The 23022-nt window shown below is 43.8% G+C and overlaps 1 protein-coding gene across 3 annotated transcripts in view; it reads left to right on the plus strand.

Annotated features, from left to right (window-relative positions):
- Nucleotides 1-20874, plus strand: part of SLC12A1 (solute carrier family 12 member 1) — an 80148-nt gene extending 59274 nt beyond the window's left edge. For all 3 annotated transcript variants that reach the window (XM_053364583.1, XM_053364585.1, XM_053364584.1), the window contains 9 exons: nt 3691-3797; nt 6867-6949; nt 11235-11378; nt 13180-13311; nt 13523-13634; nt 14421-14507; nt 17064-17199; nt 19669-19736; nt 20148-20874. In XM_053364583.1, the coding sequence (XP_053220558.1) occupies nt 3691-3797; nt 6867-6949; nt 11235-11378; nt 13180-13311; nt 13523-13634; nt 14421-14507; nt 17064-17199; nt 19669-19736; nt 20148-20283 (1005 nt within the window). In that variant the 3' untranslated portion in view covers nt 20284-20874. The remainder of the gene's footprint in view (nt 1-3690; nt 3798-6866; nt 6950-11234; nt 11379-13179; nt 13312-13522; nt 13635-14420; nt 14508-17063; nt 17200-19668; nt 19737-20147) is intronic.
- The last annotated feature ends 2148 nt before the right edge of the window (nt 20875-23022 follow it).

Here is a 23022-nt window from a genome sequence, read left to right on the forward strand (position 1 = left end):
CCTTCCTCCCACACAACAAACACTCTGTGAGGTGAGTGGGGCTGAGAGACTTCAAAGAAGTGTGACTAACCCAGAAGCTGCATGTGGAGGAGCGGAGACGCGAACCCAGTTCCCCAGATTACGAGACTACCGCTCTTAACCACTACACCACACTGGCTTTACACAGCAAGAAGCTGGTTGCAGACTCATGTGAGTCTCATAAGATAATAAGCAATTCAATCTGGCTTGCCCAGATTGAGATATGTTCTATTATTCCAGTTAAGACCACTTTGATCCCTCCTAAAAGAATAAAGACACAACAGTCTTGTTCATAAGTAACAAAAAGTAGTTTTAGTCACGATCAGGCAGAGCACAGCATGATCCCTGAAGGCAGGCTTTAGGCTTAAAGTTGCAAATATGTACAAACAGGTTTACCCCATGCGGGAGATAACCTAGGGACTTCTGGCTGACAGCCAGCCGTGCAGTCCAGGTGAAGCAAGAAGCAGACAGGACGAAAAAGAAGGGAGGTGGCTACATGACTTGGCCTTTTGCCAGGTCTGGAAAGGACACGCCTACCTACTAGTCACATGCAAAAGAAGGATGCTCCAGACCAGGAGGAACAGGAAGTTTTGACTGGCTGGACCAAACATTCCCTTGCATGTCCACTCTAGCAAAACCAGGAATGTTGTATTTGACTGCTCCCAGTGGATTACATCCCACAAAAGTTAATAGCCTGCAATTTTGTTTAATTTTCCACTGGCTTGCTCCTCCACAGCCAGCACTGATATATTGTTTACTAGCCTCTTAACTACCTACCATCAAGTAGACTTGTGGAGGAGGGATGGAGTCATTTGTTCCCCCCACACTTTAAAAGATGACTTTAGAAGAATGTCATCTTCTCCTCCCCATTCCCTAGCTGCACTCCCATGCGAATTGTTAAGGAAGAACCTTTCCTTCCTCTGCAGCTCGTGCTGACTCAATGTTGACATCTGTCTGTCTCGAGAGACAATGGAAGAGTGTGCCATTGAGGATAAACTCTCCATTGGAGAGTCACAGCACCTGCTGTGGCTGTAGAGACCAATATGGGAAAGACATGTTTTATTGCAGATGGGGCAGATGCTAGGGTTGCCATATCCCCAAAAGTGAAAATCCGATTCAGCAAAAAAAAAAAAATATCCACCTGGACGCCATTTTTGCAGCCCATTTCACTGGAAAACCTGGACATATGGCAGCCCTAGCAGATAAAGGCATCTGGTTTCACTGTTACAGACGCACCATGGTAGTTTTTGACTCTGCACTCCCCCCCAGCAGTCATTCTCCTCTGGCTACTGCTGTGCATGCACAATCTGACTGTCTGTCTCCATGCACTGCAGACGTCTGCAAGGGACTCCCACATAGTGGGGTTAATGTTGCCAGCCTTCGTGCCATGTTTGCAGACATCTTTATAATGCAGATTTGGTGTGCCAATGGGCCTGGTGCCTGAAGCCAGCTCCCCATAAAGTACATCCTTGTAGATCATCTCCCGTTCTGTGTACATTACCAAGCCACCGAAGACATCACTGAGACAGAAATGAGAACATGCTGGGAATACTGGCTTGGAAGAGCACATATGTGTTTCAGGGATGTAACGATCTAGCCTTCCTCTGTGAGCCCTCTTACTCGCTTGCATGGAATTTCTGGCTACCTATAGCTACCAGGTGAGCTGTTAAATACACAGCAGCACCACAGGGGAAATCTAATCGATGAAATGATAATAACACTCATCTTCTTTGTCTCTGTATGGAACTAAATGTTACATTCAAATCAAATCAAATACCTTTATTGGCATCACAATATAAAACGTTTCAAATCACTGGGATAAGTAAAGGGACAAGGGTGAAGCTGTCAAGGGTTAAAGAGTCACACTGTGGTCATGTGCACTTAGATATTCTGCTACGCTCAGTCTATTTCCTGAAGGGATGGTCCGTTGGGAACCCTTGGGTAAAATTGTGGCTAAAAAGGATGCTACCAGAGCAGTGGTATCTTTGTCCCGATCTGCCAGGAGAAACCTCATTTGGCTTCTTCTCGGAGTTGTGGGCCGGAGATCCAACATTTTGCTCAGCATCAGATGGTGAGGTCTACTGTGTAGAGAGCAATCTAAGAGAATGTGGTCCATTGAATCTGGTGCTTCTTGGTTGCAGGCACGCAAACAGGCTTGATATGGAGTATGTGAGAATCTGCCTTTAGTCACTGCAGAAGGGAAAGTATTTAATCTCGCGAGCATAAAGGCTCTTCAATGGGACGGGAGTAGTAAATTCTTTAGGTATTTGGCACAGGTTCCGTAGGATGTTGTGACACCTAAGGAGAACTCTGGAGAACAAGATCTCAGAGTATGAGGTAGCAAGCACTGTCATGGTCATAGAGCCACTGCTTGATTAATTGGAATATGTGACTTTCATCACATGCTTCAAGGCTTTAGAGAGCAATGGCCAAACTATGGATTTTGTCATGAATTGCTCTATACCAGGGATGTCCCCCTGGCCGACCGTGATCAACTGGTCGATCCCCCCAAAAAGGTCAACAATTTTGACTTTCTTCCCTAAAAAAAGCTAATCAACTATGACCTGACCCCCACCCCCAAAAAGGGGTAGATCACTGCCAGTTTTTTATTCTGTGAGTAGATCCCAGTCTCTTGGGAGTTGGACGTCCCTGCTCTATACCATCTGGATGAGATGCATTCTTCAAGCATAGAGGTTAAGAAGGAGTTAGATGTTGTTCTATAGTGGACTTTCAGCCAGGCCTTGATTGTAGAGAGCCATGCTTTGGTTTCCATCAGATGGTGGGCAGTTTCAGCACATAAGGTTAAATAACTTATGCATTTAGGGGCATCAAAGATCTGACATTCTCAGCTAGCCTTTTAAACATTCCCTGGAGCTCTCTGGCTTGCACCTCCATTTAAATGGGTCCCAGCCATGCCCCCCCCCCAGCCAGCGGATTGGCTGACTGGTTGCTGACATGGCCAGGATTCTCCGGGCAATGCGGGACTTCATCCCCCGCTCCCGAAGGAGAGTTGGCAGCCACATGGTCCACCGCAACTCCTCCCCACGGTGAAGTGGAGTGGACTTCCAGACAATAATGCACAAATCCTGGCCCCCTAAATGTGCTCAGCTAGGGGTGAATTATTTCCTAGGATGCTAGGAATCCTGCAGCCTGATTCAGCAAGTTCAAAGTAAGTCCTGCTGTGCTCAATAGGACTTACAAGTAATTGTGTTTAGGACTGCAGCAATAAATTAAATAAAAGGACCTGAATAAAAGGATCTAGTCTTAGATACTAGAACTCTTTACAGGAATCTCATGCCATGCTTTCATAATGGGTGCTGCTGCAAACCTGGTGCTATCATGTTAAAAATGAGCACATGAACAGTAACATGAAAACTCCGTTGATCTTAAATTATTAAATCGTTTTAATGAGCAGGCATCAGAAAAAAATGCAAATGTATGCTAATTTAGCAAAGCTACATTTCTGTCATCTAAAAACCATTTACAGCCGAGATGATTTAGAGCTAATCTTTATATGTGCTGCTTGGGTACAAGCATGAAGGACACTCACCAAATGTAATTTAATCTCAAATCCCTCCAGAACATTACTTCAGTTATCTTTTGCCATTATTTCTCATTTTGGATGAACCTTGCACATGCATCTTGTTAAACACTGCCTCTTAATATTACTAGGCCTCCGGCTTGGGCAGGATGAGACCAAATACTTTGGTGCTTGGATTTAAGAAGGACTGGAAAGAAGCCACCGCAGTAGAAGTTGAAAATTACATGGGTGTCGTACAGTAAGTTGAAGAATTTAGCATGCTGCTTTGGGGCACAACTGGAACTGTTTGCCATCTCTCAGTAATAGTGCAGTGTTTCTCCGACATGGGTCTACAGCTGTTGTGGGACTACAACTCCCATCATCCATAGCTTGCAGGACCAGTGGTCAGGGATGATGGGAGTTGTAGTCCCACAACAGCTGTAGACCCAAGTTTGAGAATCACTGCAATAGTGTCACAACAAATATAGACACCATCAAACTTAAGGATTCCAGTTTCAAGTACTGGACCACACAGTGAGGTAAGGTAAAGGGACCCCTGACCATTAGGTCCAGTCGTGGCCGACTTTGGGGTTGCGGCGCTTATCTTGCTTTATTGGCCGAGGGAGCCGGCGTACAGCTTCCGGGTCATGTGGCCAGCATGACTAAGCCGCTTCTGGCGAACCAGAGCAGCGCACGGAAACGCCGTTTACCTTCCCGCCGGAGTGGTACCTATTTATCTACTTGCACTTTGATGTGCTTTCAAACTGTTAGGTTGGCAGGAGCACACAGTAAGGAGGAAGGAGTAATTAAAACCCCAGCTGGGGAGTAGGGCGACAACAGACCCACCACTACATCTGTAGTCCTTGTGCCTCATGTTGGCCAGGGCATAAGATGGTGGCAATGTTTTCAATTTTTGCTGCACCAGTTGGCACAGCTGAGGGGCTTGAGAACCACCATCCCGTGGGGGATCCATGAGGCTTTGGGTCTGCTAGATCTGGCACCCAACCTCCATTTTGGGGCTTCCTGTTGACTACTACTGGTAACAGCTTTCCCACCTGATTGGTCAAAACTAGGACCTCCAACATGGCAGAAAACACACATTATAACATAATGTCCTACACTGCCTCCCCACCCCCAGCCATCAACATGAGATGTTTAGGACCACAACCCCAAACCAGTTTCTCCTTCACATGCATATTGGTACGCAGAGCGAAAGAGTCATCATGCTTGCCATTAAAAGCATGTATTTTGATGGCCACACTACACATTTTAAGCCTGTTTCAAAACTGTTTAACTGTCATGGCTCCCAGTACAAGAATCCTATAGACTGCAATTTGACCAATTGCATAGGATGAGTTATTGGCTACTTCACAAAATTACAATTTCTGGAGTTCTTGGAATTACCCATGACCATTAAGCTGGTTTCAAACTATTTTAAATTTGTTAACCTACACATGCCTTGAAATAGGAAGGTTTCTTTTATTCTGCCGTACGTTCATTGACTTCATTGGCTTAATTTGAAATGTAAAATTTGGAAATTTAATAAAGGTTATTTTTTTTAAAAAAAGGAAAAGAAATAGGGAGGTTTCTCCGTGAAAGAGCCATATGGCTGAGAGCAAAATAACTTGATTAGGCATTTATCTCAAGCAAAATCTACTTTGTGCTTCCCTCCATGGCTCAAGCTACAGGTTGCAGGGACTGCCAATATTCTTTCATTTGCATTTTGCTTCATTTGTTTTTTAACCCTGAACAACCTGGGCATACAGAGCCCAAGCAGACGAGTGGCAGGAACAGATAAACTGCATAATTTCTCCCCCTCCTGCTCTCCCCTCCCCAAAAAAACCCAACTGATGGAGCTTTTTCACTGGCAGGAAAATGCAGAGAAGATATTTCCACTTGTGGATTTAAAAAAACCCATGGGAAACAGTGATTTTTAAGCAACATCTTCCTTCTGCATCTACTACAGTGGTACCTTGGTTCTCAAACTTAATCCGTTCTGGAAGTCTGTTCCAAAACCAAAGCGTTCCAAAACCAAGGCGTGCTTTCCCATCGAAAGTAATGCAAAACGGATTAATCCATTCCAGACTTTTAAAAGCCCTCAAACAGAATTTAACATGAATTTTACTATTTAACGAGACTATTGATCCATAAAATGAAAGCAATAATCAATGTACTGTACTATAAAATAAATAAGATAGTATTGTAGATGATAAAAATTAAAATTAATATTTTTCTTACCTGCACTGATGATAGTCATTGTTTGGATGGGGGGCTTTTATCCATTTCCACAGTCACACAATCAATCAACCAGTAGCTGAACTGGGTTCCACACAGTCACAAAAACAAATTAAGCAAAAAGGCCTCAAAAACAAAAACGCAAAATAAATAGCAAAAACAAAAGCACCAAAGTTAGCCCTTTCCAGAAGTCTGTTTGACTTCTGAAATGTTCAAAAACCAAACGCAGCTTCTGATTGGTGCAGGCGCCCCGGAAACAATAGCCAACAACCGCATCAGACGTTCGGCTTCTGAAAAATGTTCAAAAACCGGAACACTTACTTCTGTGTTTTCGGGGTTGGATTTCCAAGGTGTTTGAGAACCAAGGTACTACTGTACTGTTATTTTTATTTCTTGCACACCTAGAAATATACTTTGCCACTTCTGTGCCCTATCCCCGATTTTTTTTCCTGCTGTTGTTACTGGAAACCAGCTCACACCCTTTGTGCTAACACACACTCACAAAAGAACTGTGTAAGGTCTTGTAGAGGTTTAAACATAGTTCAGTTAAGGATAGAAGCAGGAATTCTATAGGTGACTATGGCAGTGATTTTGGGAGCTGGAACTGGTCAGAATCTTTTTTTATATATTTTATTTTAGAATTTTTTCAGCATACAATATTATTTGCATTAATCCATAATGAATTCAATACCTTTATAGGGGTTCTTCCGACCTATGGACTCCCCCCCCCCCACCCACTCCTCTCCCTGGTTTCCAATAATTTTCTCTTCTCTTTTCTGCGACTAAATACTTTTATCCAATCTATTAAATCTCCTTTTTCAATACCCTTTATCAAATTATGTTACAAGTGCTAATCCAATGTTTGCAATGCTCCTTCATATATTCTATATATCAGAATCCAAAAAGCTGGGAAATCAAAGCACTGTTGATGGTTAAAGGAGAGAGTCGGGGGAGCATTCCAAATGGACTTTCTAACTTTAGAAATCCATTTGTTTCTCATACTGCTTGTGAAAAATGTCCAAGTAAACTGTCACTGTTCCAATGCTGTGTTAAAACAATTTATATGCATATATACATTTATATTTTGTTCCAGCGATGCATTTGACTTTGACTTTGGTGTGGTTGTTGCTCGAATAAGCCAAGGGTTTGACATATCGCAAGTCCTCCTGGTTCAAGGTATGTTTGGATTTGATATCCTGCTTTATCACTACCCTAAGGAGTCTCAAAGCGGCTAACTTTCTCCTTTCCCTTCCTCCCCCACAACAAACACTCTGTGAGGTGAGTGAAGCTGAGAGACTTCAGAGAAGTGTGACTGGCCCAAGGTCACCCAGCAGCTGCATGTGGAGGAGCGGGGAATCGAACCCAGTTCACCAGATTACGAGTCCACCGCTCTAACCACTACACCACACTGGCTTAATGAACTGAACTTCACAAAATTCGTGCGCTAGAGGCATTATTCCTGTAAACAAGCACATTTCCTCAAAAATTCCACTAGTTTCCAAACGCACCAGCTCAATTACTTTTATGGCATGGCCATTGATTTGGTTAATTATCTTCTCTGGAGATTGGGAACTCTTAAGATATGTATAATTAGTGGGGGATTTTATGCCCCATAGTTGCGATAAAAGAAATCAAATGGAAATCTAGACATAAAAGTGGAGGGGAAGATAATCAATGGGCTAGAAAGCTGTGCTGTCCCTGTAGAATTGTCAGAGAAAGGATTTCAGTAGATAACACTCAATCTGGGCTGGGGGGGGTGTGGAATCTGGTCAGGATTCAGATCACCAGGTAATAATAGATCACCAGGTAATAATACTCCCCAAGTGCACAGCAATTTTCACTGTGTGTTCAAAGCACTCCCCATTTAGAAAACAGAAGTTCCTGTGCTTGAGGAAATTATCACATCAGAACTGGCAGGCTATCGTTCAGCCCCGAAACTGAGGTCCAGCTCTGAGGGGCTTCTGGCGGTTCCCTCCCTGCAAGAAGTGAGGTTACAGGGAACCAGGCAGAGGGCCTTCTCAGTGGTGGCACCCGCCCTGTGGAATGCCCTCCCAGCAGACGTCAGGGAAATAAACAACTATCTGATTTTTAGAAGACATCTGAAGGCAGCCCTGTTTAGGCAAGTTTTTAATGTTAGATGTTTTATCGTCTTTTTAATATTCTGTTGGGAGCCGCTCAGAGTGGCTGGGGAAACCCAGCCAGATGGGCAGGGTAAAGGTAAAGGGACCCCTGACCGTTAGGTCCAGTCGCAGACAACTCTAGGGTTGTGGCGCTCATCTCACTTTACTGGCTGAGGGAGCCGGTGTACAGCTTCCGGGTCGTGTGGCCAGCATGACTAAGCCACTTCTGGTGAACCAGAGCAGTGCACAGAAACAACGTTTACCTTCCCGTCGGAGTGGTACCTATTTATCTACTTGTACTTTGACGTGCTTTCAAACTGCTAGGTTGGCAGGGATTCGAACCGCCAACCTTCTTCATCACTACCACCACTACCACCCTGGGATAAGCCCACAGACAGCTGGGTAAGATCCCAGAAGTGGCCAGGAACAGTTAGGAAAAAGAGGAAACCAACATGCAAACATATCCCAATCCATGATCAAGACCCCTGGGATGAGAATGTTGGAAGGTGAAAGATAGAAGGGCAGGTTGGTAGAGGAATATAATCTGAGATCCAGACCTGGTGAACAAGGACACAAAGTTACAAGGCTTTCAGCACCATGGACAGGTCACTAGAGCTACCTACCCTAGTCTACTGGAGTTCCAGCTCCAAGTTCCTACATCATTCTCAGCCCAGATTAATCCTCTCAAGCTACACTCCTTGCACCTGCCCCATAGACAAGCAAAGGGCTTAAAAGAGACAGTCCTTGAGCACTCGGGTTTCCGTCACAGTGTTCCGTAGCGCCAGAAGCAGTTTAGTCTTGCTGGCACATGACCCAGAAAGCTGGCTCTCTCGGCCTGAAAGCGAGATGAGCACCGCAACCCCATAGTCGCCTTTGACTGGACTTAACCGTCCAGGGGTCTTTTACCTTTTTAAAAATCAGTTGGTCTTGCCTTTCATTCCAGAGGGTTTCAAGAAGGGAAAGATCCCCCAAAAAATATTAAGAGCAGGGCAGGGAAATACTAAGATGAGGGACCTGTGAAGCTCCAGACGTGACTGGACTGCAACTTCAGCCATCCCTGACCAATGGCCATGCTGGCAAAGGCTGAAGATAGTTTCAATCTGCCAATATCTGGAGAGCAACGAGATTCCCATCGCTAATCTCCAAGAATTAGCTTGAAATCAATATTTGGTTGTAATCATAATGCAAAATTCTCTGCTGCCACCTGCTGCCTCTCCTCATTCCTATCCACAGTTTCTATCCTCAAATTGCTCAGAATCCACCCACAAATATTAATGGTCCAAGTGAAGTATTTAAGGTGGGTCTTACTCTGTACACACACAAATCTCTCTCTTATCGAACTGGAACAGAAGGACAAATACAGCTGATTTGTTTGCTGCATTCTAGTATATAGAAAATCAAACTTTTTTCCCCAGCCAAATAATCCCATGATCTGCGTGGCTAGAATTCAGGACAGGACAATGTTCTATTCATTGGCTTGTCTCCAGAAGAACTACCTGTTACAATCTCTTGCTTACAAATAGTGAGGAAACTAGCTGATATGTTGTTGTTTTTTACTAATCTGAGATACATCCCAGAAGATTACAATGAAATAATAGCAGATATCAATTCTGTACCATTAGAGTAAAACACTACAAATGCTAAGAAACTGAAATAAGAAAAAGAAGATAAGAGAAACAAATAATAATAATAATAAATTATTATTTATACCCTGCCCATCTGACTGGGTTTCCCCAGCCGCTCTGGGCGGCTTCCAACAAAACACTAAAATACAATAACCTATTAAACATTAAAAGCTTCCCTAAACAGGGCTGCCTTCAGATGTCTTCTAAAAGTTTGGTAGTTATTTTTCTCTTTGACATCTGGTGGGAGGGCGTTCCACAGGGAGGGCGCCACTACCGAGAAGGCCCTCTGCCTGGTTCCCTGTAACTTGGCTTCTCACAGTGAGGGAACCGCCTGAAGGCCCTCGGTGCTGGACCTCAGTGTCCGGGTAGAACGATGGGGTGGAGACGCTCCTTCAGGTATACTGGGCCGAGGCCGTTTAGGGCTTTAAAGGTCAGCACCAACACTTTGAATTGTGCTCGGAAACGTACTGAATCTTAAACAAAGAACTCCCAACATTCAGAACAGATCTAGAGTAAATCTATGTAGAAGACTGGAAATGGGTAAAAAAAATGGTCTGTTCACATTCAACTACAACTTCTTTTTTTAAAAAAGGACAGTCTTTACTTTTATTTTGATTAAATATGAAAGTGGTCATAATCATGCCAAAATTACATGGGAATGTAATTTAAAGGAAATTATATTTCTGCCACTGTCCTTTCTGTGGAACTAGGTATACTTTCTGTATCACCTTATTTACAGCATTACGTTACAAGCAGCTCATTCCTGTATCTGTTTGTTCAGAAGTGATTCCCATGGAGCTCAGTGGGGTTTAGTCCCAAATAAGTGGGTATAGGATAGTAGCCCAAGTCTCTTTCCAATGTAGTACAGATGGGAAGGCCTGGGGGGGATTGGAAAAATGGGGGGGGGACCCAGTGTCAAACTGTTGTTTTTTTTCAATTTTTCCGGGGGGGAAACAGCTTTGGAAAAATTGGGGGGAAATCTGTTTTTCCCCAATTTTTCTGGGGTTTTTCCAGGCCTTCCCATCTCTACACAGGAGTACTTGTCCAGAATGTAGTGAAACAAAACAGAGAAATGAAATATTTGTGCTGGACATTGACCATGTTTTCAGCTTAAGTTTGCATACATTAGCATTATTACCATATTGAGCTTAGAAGTCAACATAAGAAACTCTGAAGAACACCCCCCCCCCCACGTAAGGATCTATTATGGGACGTGGGTGGCGCTGTGGTCTAAACCACAGAGCCTAGGGCTTGCCAATCAGAAGGTTGGCGGTTCAAATCCCCGCAACGGGGTGAGCTCCCGTTGTTCGGTCCCTGCTCCTGCCCACCTAGCAGTTCGAAAGCATGTCAACGTGCAAGTAGATAAATAGGTACCACTCCAGCGGGAAGGTAAACGGCGTTTCTGTGCGCTGCTCTGGTTCGCCAGAAGCGGCTTAGTCATGCTGACCACATGACCCGGAAGCTGTACATCGGATCCCTCAGCCAATAAAGCGAGATGAGCGCCACAACCCCAGAGTCGTCTGCGACTGGACCTAACGGTCAGGGGTCCCTTTACCTTTAAGGATCTATTTAATGCAAGGTAATTGTGGCCAATGAAAAGCAATTTCATTCACAGCACATTCACAGAGGTTCAAATGCCACAGATCTAACTGGATCTTATCTGTCTTTCTCAACTCACAAGCAATTATTATTGCCAGTCTTGCATTCTTTTGACAGAGGAATTGAAGAAGCTGGAGCAGGAGAGGCAAGTTCTAGAGGCTACCATTAAGGACAGCGAATTTGAAGAAGGAAATGGCGGTATCCAGAGATACTTCAGAAGAGCTGCCAAGCTCAACATTACAAAGACTATACCCAAAAAAGGCAAGCCCTGAAGCTGAAAGATAAAATACAGAATAGCTTATTGGTCACCAACTAGTTTTCCCGAAGAACCAATTTCAGAAGGGAACCCAAGGGTATCCATGTTAGCCTGTTGCAACAAAAACTGTCAAGTACCGTACTTTTCCATGTATAAGACACTTCAGAGAGGGAGCAGGGATCTCTTCACCTGACGCGCATGACCTTTCCTGTTTTAGTATCCTTCCAAACTTACGCTTGCAAGTTCTATAACTTAGCAGAGTTTTACATTCCCCTTTTAAACACACAGTGGGTAGCTGGTTGCAGGCTTGTTTAAGCCTCTCACTATTAGCTTCCTGGTAAGTTCCCTTATATCCCCCTTAAAAGAATAAACACACCACAGTCTTGTGTAAAGTATATAACAGAAGTTTACTCACATTCAGTTCACAGTTGGATCCCCAAAGACAGACTTAGTTACAAAGTACCATATTTTTCGCTCTATAAGACTCACTTTTCCACTCCTAAAAAGTAAGGGGATCATAGTTGCATTTCTCTTGGACCTCTTGGGTCTTTTGCAAGATTTTCTCCAGAAGGATGAGGTAGTTCCCTGCATCACGACTGACCAACTCCTGGAGACTCCAACAATTCAGACAAAGCCCAGCAGTCCAAGTGCTAGCAGAGAAAGTGCTTCTGCTGAGGCCATGAAGGCACCTCTCCAGTGCATGGTGGATCCTGTCCTCTGTGCACGTCGTGTGCTGCATTTTAATTCATCTCCTGCTCTGGGTGCCTCCCCCCTGCGTCTCGCCCATCCTCGGCGGCAGCCCAGCAGCAGCAGCGGCGCTTCAAGTCCTTGCCATCCAAAGTAAGGGGAAATGTGTGTGCGTCTTATGGAGCGAATGCAGGCTGAACAGCAAGAGGGATTGTTGCGCAGCGATCTGGCATTCTGGCTTCTGAGATAGCCGCGGGAAGCCTCTTCAGGGCACAGGGAGCGTTCCTCCTGCTGCCCTGAAGACGCTTTGTGTTGCTTTCGCTGAAGCCAGAACAGCAAGAGGGATCGCTACACAGTGATCCCTCTTGCTGTTCTGGCTTCTGGGATTCAGAATATTTTTTTTTCTTGTTCTCCTCCTCCAAAAACTAGGTGAATCTTATGGTCTGGTGCGTCTTATAGAGCGAAAAATATGGTATATACATGTGGATCTACCCCATATGGGGGGGTTAATCCCAGGGACTGCAGCCTGACAGTCACTGCAGTTCACACAACGAAAGGAAGATGGAAAAGAGAGAGGAGGGCTGCGTGTCTTGTGGGTTTGTTACCTGCCCAGGTAAGGTCATGCCCACCTCTAGTCACATGCAAGAAGAGGAATGTCCCTACCCAGGAGGAAACAGGAAGTTCCGACTGGCTGGACCAAACGTCCCCTTTCATGTCCACTCTAGGAAAACAAGGAATGTTGTACTTGACTGCTATCTATGTATCACATCCCACACAAAGGCAGTTTGAAATGCAGTGTGGGTAATGAACAAACTCACTGCATTTCAAGCCACTAATTTCACAGCCTTTTGAACAACTGAATGACACTAACCAAACATAATTCAAAGTAGCGACAAGTTATTTAAAAACAAAAGAGGGTGGTTCTCACTCACTTTGCTCTAGTAAATCCATGCTCCGTCCCCTCGGTTATGGAACTTAAATGTATGATCCATGAAGTGCTCAAAGGCTAAATAAGCATTTCCTATTGTACTTAACTGCCTTCCAAGTGCTAAGCTGGTGTGTTGTGGAGCACTTTCGGTGATTGTGCAGAAAGGCTCTGAGTGTGTCCTCTCCTTTCAGAAAGCAGCATTAGCACAATCTCTTCGATGCATGTTGGGGAATTCAATCAGCGGTTGCTGGAAGCCAGCAGTCAGTTTAAAAAAAAGCAAGGGAAAGGTACCATTGACGTGTGGTGGCTGTTTGATGACGGAGGTAAGTCGCTGAAAGGAACATCACACAGTGGTGGCATGGGGGAGACTGAATAGTCAAGGTAGGGTTTGAAAAATAAAAATAAATAACCAATTATCTGAAAAATTTAAAAAACCGGGGAACACAATTTTAATAGCAATAAAAGTGGCTTTTTATTATTACGCGTTGTTCTAATTTTGGTATATATTTAATTTAACAAAATCTGTCTACGCAGGGTTAATACTCCTAATTCCCTACATGCTCACCCTCCGCAAAAAATGGAAAGATTGTAAATTAAGGATTTTTACTGGTGGAAAAGTCACTCGCCTGGAAGAGGAAAAGCTAATGTATGTATAGCTTTAATGTTCTGCTTAAGGTTTCGTTGCTTATAATGATTATTTGTGCATGAGGCGAGGGGAAAGAGAGAGGGGAAATTGCTGTTGATGACATTGTATTATCAGTCCTAACTGCCTGTTACAGGGTCCTTTTAAGAATTACTGAGACAATATGTGGAGCTATCTGAAGTGCTATATAAATTCTACGTATTAGTAGTAGTCTCAAACCTGCATTATCCTCTTACATTGTTAGTTTGGAGATATTTTCAGTGTTACAAAACATGAAGAAGAGTGGTATCTGAAGAAGTGTGCATGCACATGAAAGCTTATACCCAGAACAAACTTAGTTGGTCTCTAAGGTGCTACTGAACAATTTATTATTATTTTTATTTATTTTGACAAAACATGCCCTCTGTCTGCTCTTTTTCAAGCTAAGCAGGGTCTGTTATGGTATCAGATTAGAAGAGGTCTGCATGTTGAAATTCCTGCATTGCAGGGGTTGGATTAGATGACCCTCAGAATACCATCCAACTCTACTTTTCTGTGATTCTATGACTGTTACTTGGTCCTGAAAATAATGCAAGTGCTGCAGCCCATGTAAAGCCCACAGGTTTTACTTCCCACTGTTCTTGGTTTTCAGCTATATCAACTAGCTCATCCATGCCATGTTCACCACATTCTATAACTGAGAAGTACCAATTAATGCACCTTTACTATATTTTAACTCTTTAACTAGTTATTTATTTATCAGCATTCTGAATCACAACGCTAAAAATACACCTTTCCTTTTGTTTTCAGGATGGCTTCACTTTTAAGCAAGTTCAGAATAAAGTTTGCTGACATTCACATCATTGGTGATATCAATATGAAACCAAACAAAGAGAGGTAAGATCAGCTTTTAATAATGATGATGATGATGATGATGCTGTGATCCTATAACACTTACCTGGGAGTAGGCTTCATTGAACTCAATGTGGATTAGTTCTGAGTAGGAATGTGGGTGGTGCTGTGGGTTAAACCACAGAGCCTAGGGCTTGCTGATCAGAAGGTCGGCAGTTTGAATCCCCGCGACGGGGTGAGCTCCGGTTACTTGGTCCCTGCTCCTGCCAACCTAGCAGTTTGAAAGCACGTCAAAGTGCAAGTAGATAAATAGGTACCACTCCGGCGGGAAGGTAAACGGCATTTCCGTGCGCTGCTCTGGTTTGCCAGAAGCAGCTTAGTCATGCTGGCCACATGACCCGGAAGCTGTACGCCAGCTCCCTCAGCCAGTAAAGCGTGATGAGCGCCGCAACCCCAGAGTCGTCTGCGACTGGACCTAACGGTCAGGGGTCCCTTTACCTTTACCTTTAGGCATGTATAAGATGGTACTGTAACTCAGAAATTGAAATGTGAAAATACGATTTTAGTACATTTCTAAATACAAAAGTACTTTTTGACCCAGCACTCCTAAGAGTAGAGTTGGAGAAGGCAGAGGATCAGGCAGAGCAGAGTGCTGGTGTTACACAAACGTTGCTCCAGCAGCTTTTCCAACCTCCTCCACTGGGGGTTTTGAGCTGGAGCTGCCTTAAACGCATCCCAATCTTAGTTGACTTCTATCAACTGCCTTCATCTGGAGGTCTCCTTGGGACGAAACCTTTATTCCCAAGCAGTACTTGCCTATAGGCTGGCACTTGTCCAGGTTTCCATCTGGTAGTTTGTGACACAGCATCTCCCCTGAGTTTGGGGCCCATTCTGCCTTGATCTCAGAGGCCAAACTCATCCTGCATGTGGATGGCTCCACTTCAGCCTTATCACAGATTTCTGGCTCCTCGCTCCCAGATGGAGCCTGACTCAGGACTTGGTGCAAGGCTGGGGCCTCCTGGTCATCATCTGGCAAGGACTCCACCAGTCAAGACATGACACTTGGTGCTGAAATAAGAAATAGGGCCTTCTGTCCTGTCACATGTATTGGACGTTACAGTAATAGCAATCTACACCCATGTTCTGCTGCACTGGTCAGGGGTAGAGGGCTTGTTTGGGCTCTTCCATGGTACAAATCTGAGTGTAATGAAAATCTGACAAACTAATTTAACCAGAGACCATGGCAGGACACTAAGAATCAATACCTGTGGCATAATGACTTGTGACTTCACATGCCAGTTTCATATCTCTGAAAAGCTATTATTGACAAACTAGGAGTCTTGGTTGACCACAGACTTGACATGAGCCAACAGTGTGACGCGGCAGCTAAAAAAGCCAATGCAATTCTGGGCTGCATCAATAGGAGTATAGCATCTAGATCAAGGGAAGTAATAGTGCCACTGTATTCTGCTCTGGTCAGACCTCACCTGGAGTACTGTGTCCAGTTCTGGGCACCACAGTTCAAGAAGGACACTGACAAACTGGAACGTGTCCAGAGGAGGGCAACCAAAATGGTCAAAGGCCTGGAAGCGATGCCTTATGAGGAACGGCTAAGGGAGCTGGGCATGTTTAGCCTGGAGAAGAGGAGGTTAAGGGGTGATATGATAGCCATGTTCAAATATATAAAAGGATGTCACATAGAGGAGGGAGAAAGGTTGTTTTCTGCTGCTCCAGAGAAGCGGACACGGAGCAATGGTTCCAAACTACAAGAAAGAAGATTCCACCTAAACATTAGGAAGAACTTCCTGACAGTAAGAGCTGTTCGACAGTGGAATTTGCTGCCAAGGAGTGTGGTGGAGTCTCCTCCTTTGGAGGTCTTTAAGCAGAGGCTTGACAACCATATGTCAGGAGTGCTCTGATGGTGTTTCCTGCTTGGCAGGGGTTTGGACTCGATGGCCCTTGTGGTCTCTTCCAACTCTATGATTCTATGATTCTATGATTCTATAGTCGCAATTCAAGACAGAATTAGGTGCACATTGAAGTGTAGCCCAAATGCTGGATTGTGGCCTCCCCCTCCCCCCTTTTTTTGTTGTTGTTGCTTCCTCCACAGTTTTAGCAGGCATAGGCAAACTCCGGCCATCCAGATGTTTGGGACTACAATTCCCATCATCCCATCATCCTGTTAGCTAGGGATGATGGGAACTTTGTCCCAAACATTTGGAGGGCCGGAGTTTGCCTATGCCTGGTTTTAGTAATACAGCCAAACAACAGGAGTCAAAACAAGGAAAAGAGAAAACTATTGTTTTCTTCTTGTGTACACAGAAATGAATGTAGTATACTTTGCTGCTATGTTTTATTTTACAGTTAAGATAGATAAAAAGCTTAGCAGTGACAAATGCAGACCTGTCTAGACAAGGTGTTTCCACAATGAAGCTGCTCATATATAACGGAGCATAAAATCTGATGCATGAAGTCTAAAGATTTTGAATGAAATTCAGCCACAATTCCAAAGCCAACAGAGTCTATCCCATTCTAAGGTATATCTGTGAAATAATGAGTTAGAGTCCCGCTGTGATGCCTCCTTTATAATTTCTGTTCCAGCTGGAAATTCTTTGAAGAGATGATTGAACCATACCGCCTTCATGAAAGCTGCAAAGATTTAACAACTGCTGAGAAATTAAAGAGAGAGGCACCGTGGAAAATCACTGATGCAGAGCTGGAAGCAGTCAAGGAAAAGGTAAAGAGCAATACCTGCCATTACTTTTGACATTGTGGGATGGCTAGTCAAAAAGGAAAATCGTGCACAAGCACTACCTGAGAACAATAAGGCAAATCTGGTAGGTCACAAAGGAAAAAGAGAACCTAGCTTCATTAGCAGTCAGGGAATTGGTGAGCATCTCTTCAAATGGTGAAATTTGGCATAAAACAGTATTTAATTTGAACCCCTTGTATAGAGTTAATGCAGGTGCACTGCTGCTAGTCAAAACATGGATGATATTGTTTATTTATGGCATTAATCTGACAGGCTTTAAAGACACTGCTTCTAATGTTTTGGGATGGACTGGTTCCAATTGACAGTAATAAACCACTAGACTAAGAGCATATGCGCAATGAAATATTTACCAGTTTTTACACAGCCCTGTGGTCTAAACCACTGAGCCTCTTGGGCTTGCCGATCGGAAGGTCGGCAGTTCAAATCCCCGCAGCGGGGTGAGCCCCCGTTGCTCCGTCCCAGCTTCTGCCAACCTAGCAGTTCAAAAGCACACCAGTGCAAGTAGATAAATAGGTACCACTGCGATGGGAAGGTAAAAGGCGTTTCTGTGCGCTCTGGTTTCCGTCATGGTGTCCTGTTGCACCAGAAGCGGTTTATTCCTGCTGGCCACATCAGTGGCATAGCGTGGGTTGTCAGCACCAGGGGCAAGGCAAGTAATTTGCGCCCCCTAACCCTAACCCCCAGATGTTGCGCCCAGTGAGGCCGGCCCCCCTGCACCCCCCATGCTACGCCACTGGGCCACATGACCCGGAAAGCTGTCTGTGGACAAACGCTGGCACCCTCGGCCTGAAAGCGAGATGAGCGCCGCAACCCCCCAGTCAACTTTGACTGGACTTAACCATCCAGCGGTCCTTTAGCTTTACCCAGCCTCTGCACTTGGCCTGTGGGACTCTCTGCAGGCCATCCTCCTTTTCACAGACCACATCTTCCTTGAGTGCTTCTGCTAGGCTGGAATGTGCCCATGATCTGTGATAATGCTTCTGGTTTTCCTGGATCGAGGATGGAGAGATGGTGTGTGTGTGTGTGTGTGTGTGTGTGTGTGTGTGTGTGTGTAAAAGCCTCTGCCTTTTGCATGGCTGGAATATTATCTACTATACAATGACAAATATATTGATTGCTCTGCTTCCTTTACACATAGCCCCACCTGTCACTGCTTTAAGGGCCTGGGAGGTTGCCCATGCTGGAATGTGGGCTATTGGGCTAAGAAAGGTCCCCTGTGTGGAAGAATCCCGGGAACTGCAATTTGGGTAGGGGGCTATGGGTTGTTTGCATCACGTTTCAAGTCCCTAACAGAACAATGTTACTCCAAGGGTCCTTGGGAAGAGGGAGTGAGAATTCAGTTTAAGGACACCATCCTATCCACCCTTATGCTGGAAATAAATTCCATTTAATACAGCGGGGCTTGCTTCTGAATAAACATGCATGGAGCTGCTCTTTAAGTTGCTGATATAGATATGCCGCAGCTATTGAATGTAATAAAATGGGAAGCAGAAAAGTAAAATTACTTGAAATGTTGAAGCCATGGAATAAAATCGCTTTTGCGGGGGGGGGCGGTAGGTAAGAGGCAGAAATGTTTTTCTTTATGGGGGGGGGATTAAAAATGCAATAAAAAATAAAAAATAAAAATGCAGTATCATTGCCCAGGCAAACTTAGTTTGGAAATATGCTGTGTCATCTGGGTAGGGGGTATTCTATAGAGAAAGTAGATTATATTCTATATTCCCTCCAAATAAGTAAAGGATTCTCTGCAAAAGGTGCCTGTGGAAACTGGGAAATTGTTGATCTTCAGTAGGATCATCAACTCGAAAACATGCAGCAAACAAGTTTTAAGAGATTTGAAAATTACAGTATTTTTTGCTCTATAAGACTCACTTTTTCCCTCCTAAAAAGTAAGGGGAAATGTGTGTGCGTCTTATGGAGCGAATGAAGGCTGTGCAGCTATCCCAGAAGCCAGAACAGCAAGAGGGATCGCTGCTTTCGCTGCACAGCAATCCCTCTTGCTGTTCTGGCTTCTGAGATTCAGAATTTTTTTTCTCTTGTTTTCCTCCTCCAAAAACTAGGTGCGTCTTGTGGTCTGGTGCGTCTTATAGAGCGAAAAATACGGTAATCTCACTGTTTCATGTCTCTTAAGTGAAGCTATATTTTATAGCCATCAGTATTTCATTATGCAGCAGACTAAAAATAATTTTTGGTGCATATTAATATGGCAATGGCAACGGAGTATGAAATGTTTCAGGGGGTTGTTTTTTTAGGTTTTCCTCAAGCAATCATAAACTTAATGCTTCCCAATTTGCAGTCCATATAATTTAGACCAAGTATGACTTACAGAAGTATGACCTGTGTGATTTTTTTATGATCACTAAACTCTGCTTTAAGTCATCTGTCAAGACCTCCAGCTTTTTATTGCAGTAAATTTTGTTTCTTTTTAAACAGAGCTACCGCCAAGTCCGTTTGAACGAACTCCTTCAGGAACATTCTAGGGCTGCTAATCTGATTGTTCTGTAAGTGACACAGATTTAATTTTGATTTGTTCAGAAAGCAAGCCAAAGTTTGCCAGGAGATTTCTAAGCAAGAACTCAAGGACAAAGTACAGTGGTTCAGTGAGGTTCACTGGTGTCTATAAGGCCCTGTATTTGAAGATGTTAATGGGAATTAAAGCAATGTACTGTACAGGCTTTTGTTGACTTTTTAGCTAAGATTTTTGTGCTATTATTTGATTGTTCTTTTTAAGTGTACTTTTTTAATCTGAGCAAGGAAGGTGTGAAAAATGGTACCCCTTTAGTAATGACTGGTGGTTTCAAATGACATTCAGGGATGGAAAAGGCTCAGATAGTGGCTGAAATGTTATTTGGAGGGGAATGTTGTATTACTGAAGACTATTACTAATACTTTCATCCTATTCCATTCAACAGGACTCTACCAGTAGCAAGAAAAGGAATTATATCTGATTACCTCTATATGGCTTGGTTAGAAATTCTCTCAAGGAACCTGCCTCCAGTTTTGCTCATCCGAGGCAACCACAAAAACGTGCTAACGTTCTACTCTTAGCAAGCAAAACCTGGAATCAAATATATGCATTTTGTACATATCAGTGACACAAACGTATTTTTACAAACGCTGAAGAGCAACAGGGTCCCAGGATCTGACACTTTACAATATACACTTCAACGACTGAAAAAAATCACTTTGATGTTACCATTTGACAGCAAAATCCAAATCATATATATAGTTATAGATATACACTAAAAACCAATTTGAGTCTTCCTGTGCTCATGCTTACATAGCCAAAACTGCAATACCAATGCAGAAGAGGTCTTAGCAGACTTGCAGTAACCCCAAAGATGGTGGAATAACAACCAATTTGCAGGGAGAAAACTAAGGTGAAAAAAGAAAACCATAGAGCTTCTAATCTCACCTGTTTTTCATGTAGTACAGCTGTCACACCACAATCAGGTACCTTCACAGTCATTTGTTTTCCATCAGTGGTAGGAGATTTGGGTGTGGTCCTAGTCCTTTCCAACCAATATAATAGGAACATTGGAAGCTGTCTTATATTGAGTCAAATCATTGGTCCATCAAGCTTATTTCTCTCTATACTGACACAGCAGCTCTCCTGGATTTCATAGAATGATAGAATTGTCTAGTCCAACCCTCTGCAATGCAGGAATGTGCAGCTCTCCCATTCAGGGATTGAGCATGCAACCTTGGCATTATCAGCACCACGCTCTAATCAACAGATAGATGCTGTAATCAATTTCAGATAGTAGTGTCTCTCAGCCTTTCCTGGAGATCTAAGATGAGACCTTCTGGGTGCAAAGCAGATGCTATATCCAGCTATGCCACCTCCCCAAATTATTTGGGGAAGAATTACATTAGATTAAAACGAATTTCAAGAGATGAATGTCAATCATACTAAATCAACTCAGTAGGTTTCAAGTCAAATTTAATGAAATGCCAATTTAAAATTTTCTAAGATTTCATCTGAACAGCATCATTTATTATTCTAGATTTATAATTTCAAGGAATATAATGAAATGCATTTGTGATAAATTTCCACAGGGCCTTGAAATGAGTTTGATATTAAATATTTTAAATGTGTTCTAGTATGACCTGATTAGTAAAAAATATTTTTCCTTGGACTTGCAACAATATGTTGAATATTACAACATGAAATCAACTAAAGTGAATTAAAATATGACTTCAATGATTTTATAATGCATGTTTTGATGTATTGTTTCTGTTTTACCATTAACATCAAACTCCGGGTGAGGGGTAGCCTCTTGCAGGCCTGTAGCATCTTAAAGACAAACAGTACAATCCTATGCATGTTTGCTGGGAAGTTGTTCCGTGTTCAGTAGAGTTTACTCCTTTGTAGGTGTATTATGGATGATAGTTGGGTGAGTAACCCAAACCCTTATTCTGCCATGTTGGAGATGGTTTGGATGGAGCGGAGGTTTCTCTCCACCCAGCCTAGCCCAGCCCAGCCCAGCTGTGCCAGCAGAGAAGCTCCATCGGCAACAAGGAAGCTCCTCTGGCAAATGTACCCCAATGCACTGGACCCCAATGGTAGCCTCCAATGGCATCTCTGCTTAGAGTGGCCAGCAGATTCACGCAACAGCAACAGGCTAGATCCAGGCCAATTCATTGTGCCAACCTAGGAACATTTCTTGCCCCTGGCTATCACTTTTTGCCCTGGTCAGCACAAGCACTGGAGGTCTGGCATTGCCTGTGCCATTCCATCAAGCCCCACCTCTGCCTGGCAGGAGTTAGGGTGGCACCATAAGAAAGCAAACTGAAAGCCACCATAAAGTTGACTGAGGGCTGTTAAGGAATCTCCAAGAGGTACAAAGGTAGGGCAGTATTTAAGCTGCCTGAAATCTATCTACACACTGGTAGAAAGCTTCCTGCCAGTAGAGTGTGAGAAAAAATTGTGGGTGGGTGGGTGGCAATAGATCTCATCTAAAGCCACCAGGCAAGCTGGTGCCAAGTGTATTGCTCTGCTTTCCCAGGGCCGGATTTAGGTTTGATGAGGCCCTAAGCTACTGAAGGTAATGGGGCCCTTTATATGTCCAGCTGTCCTTTGTCAACAACAAATTGTCGCTGTTTTTTGTGTTGAATATATGCCATGCAACCAGCCAATGCAGCATGTAGGCACCCTATATATAGAAATGAGCAAACCAGTGATATTTTAGGGAGCAGGCTGGCAGGCGGGGCCCATTACTTACATCATAGGAGCCTACACAACACAAAACACTGTTGCTGTATGTAGGTTTTTTTTCTTATATTTTGGAAATGTACATCCAGGTGTTTTTTCCTTTAATTTTTTTAGGGCCCCCCAAGAGAGTGGGGCCTTAAGCTATAGCTTGTTTAGCTTATACGTAAATCCGGCACTGTGCTTTCCTTTGGACCACATCAGTGAGGCCAAGGGGGGTGGTTTTGTCGTCTGGGCGGTACCTCCATATACACTGTCTAGGCTTGCACCTCAGAGAGGTCACTTTGGTGCTGCTATTGCAGCAATAACAACACAGGAGGTAACAGTTACGAGTTGCCGGTCTCTGCAGCCACAGCAGGCGCTGTGATTCTCCAAAAGTTTGACTTTGCACCGGAGGCGCACTTCATTGTCTCTCGAGACAGACAGGTGCCAACAATACATACACCTGTGGGGGTGGAGGGGGAGAAATGCAAAACAGTCTGTGACAGTTCAAACGAAGTCTAAAGGTGCAAGCAAGGTTCACAACAGTATTTGCTGATAATACAGTCATCTTAAATTGCTAATAATCTAAGATG

The sequence above is a fragment of the Podarcis raffonei genome, chromosome 14, assembly GCF_027172205.1.
Source record: "Podarcis raffonei isolate rPodRaf1 chromosome 14, rPodRaf1.pri, whole genome shotgun sequence".
Taxonomy (NCBI): Eukaryota; Metazoa; Chordata; class Lepidosauria; order Squamata; family Lacertidae; genus Podarcis; species Podarcis raffonei.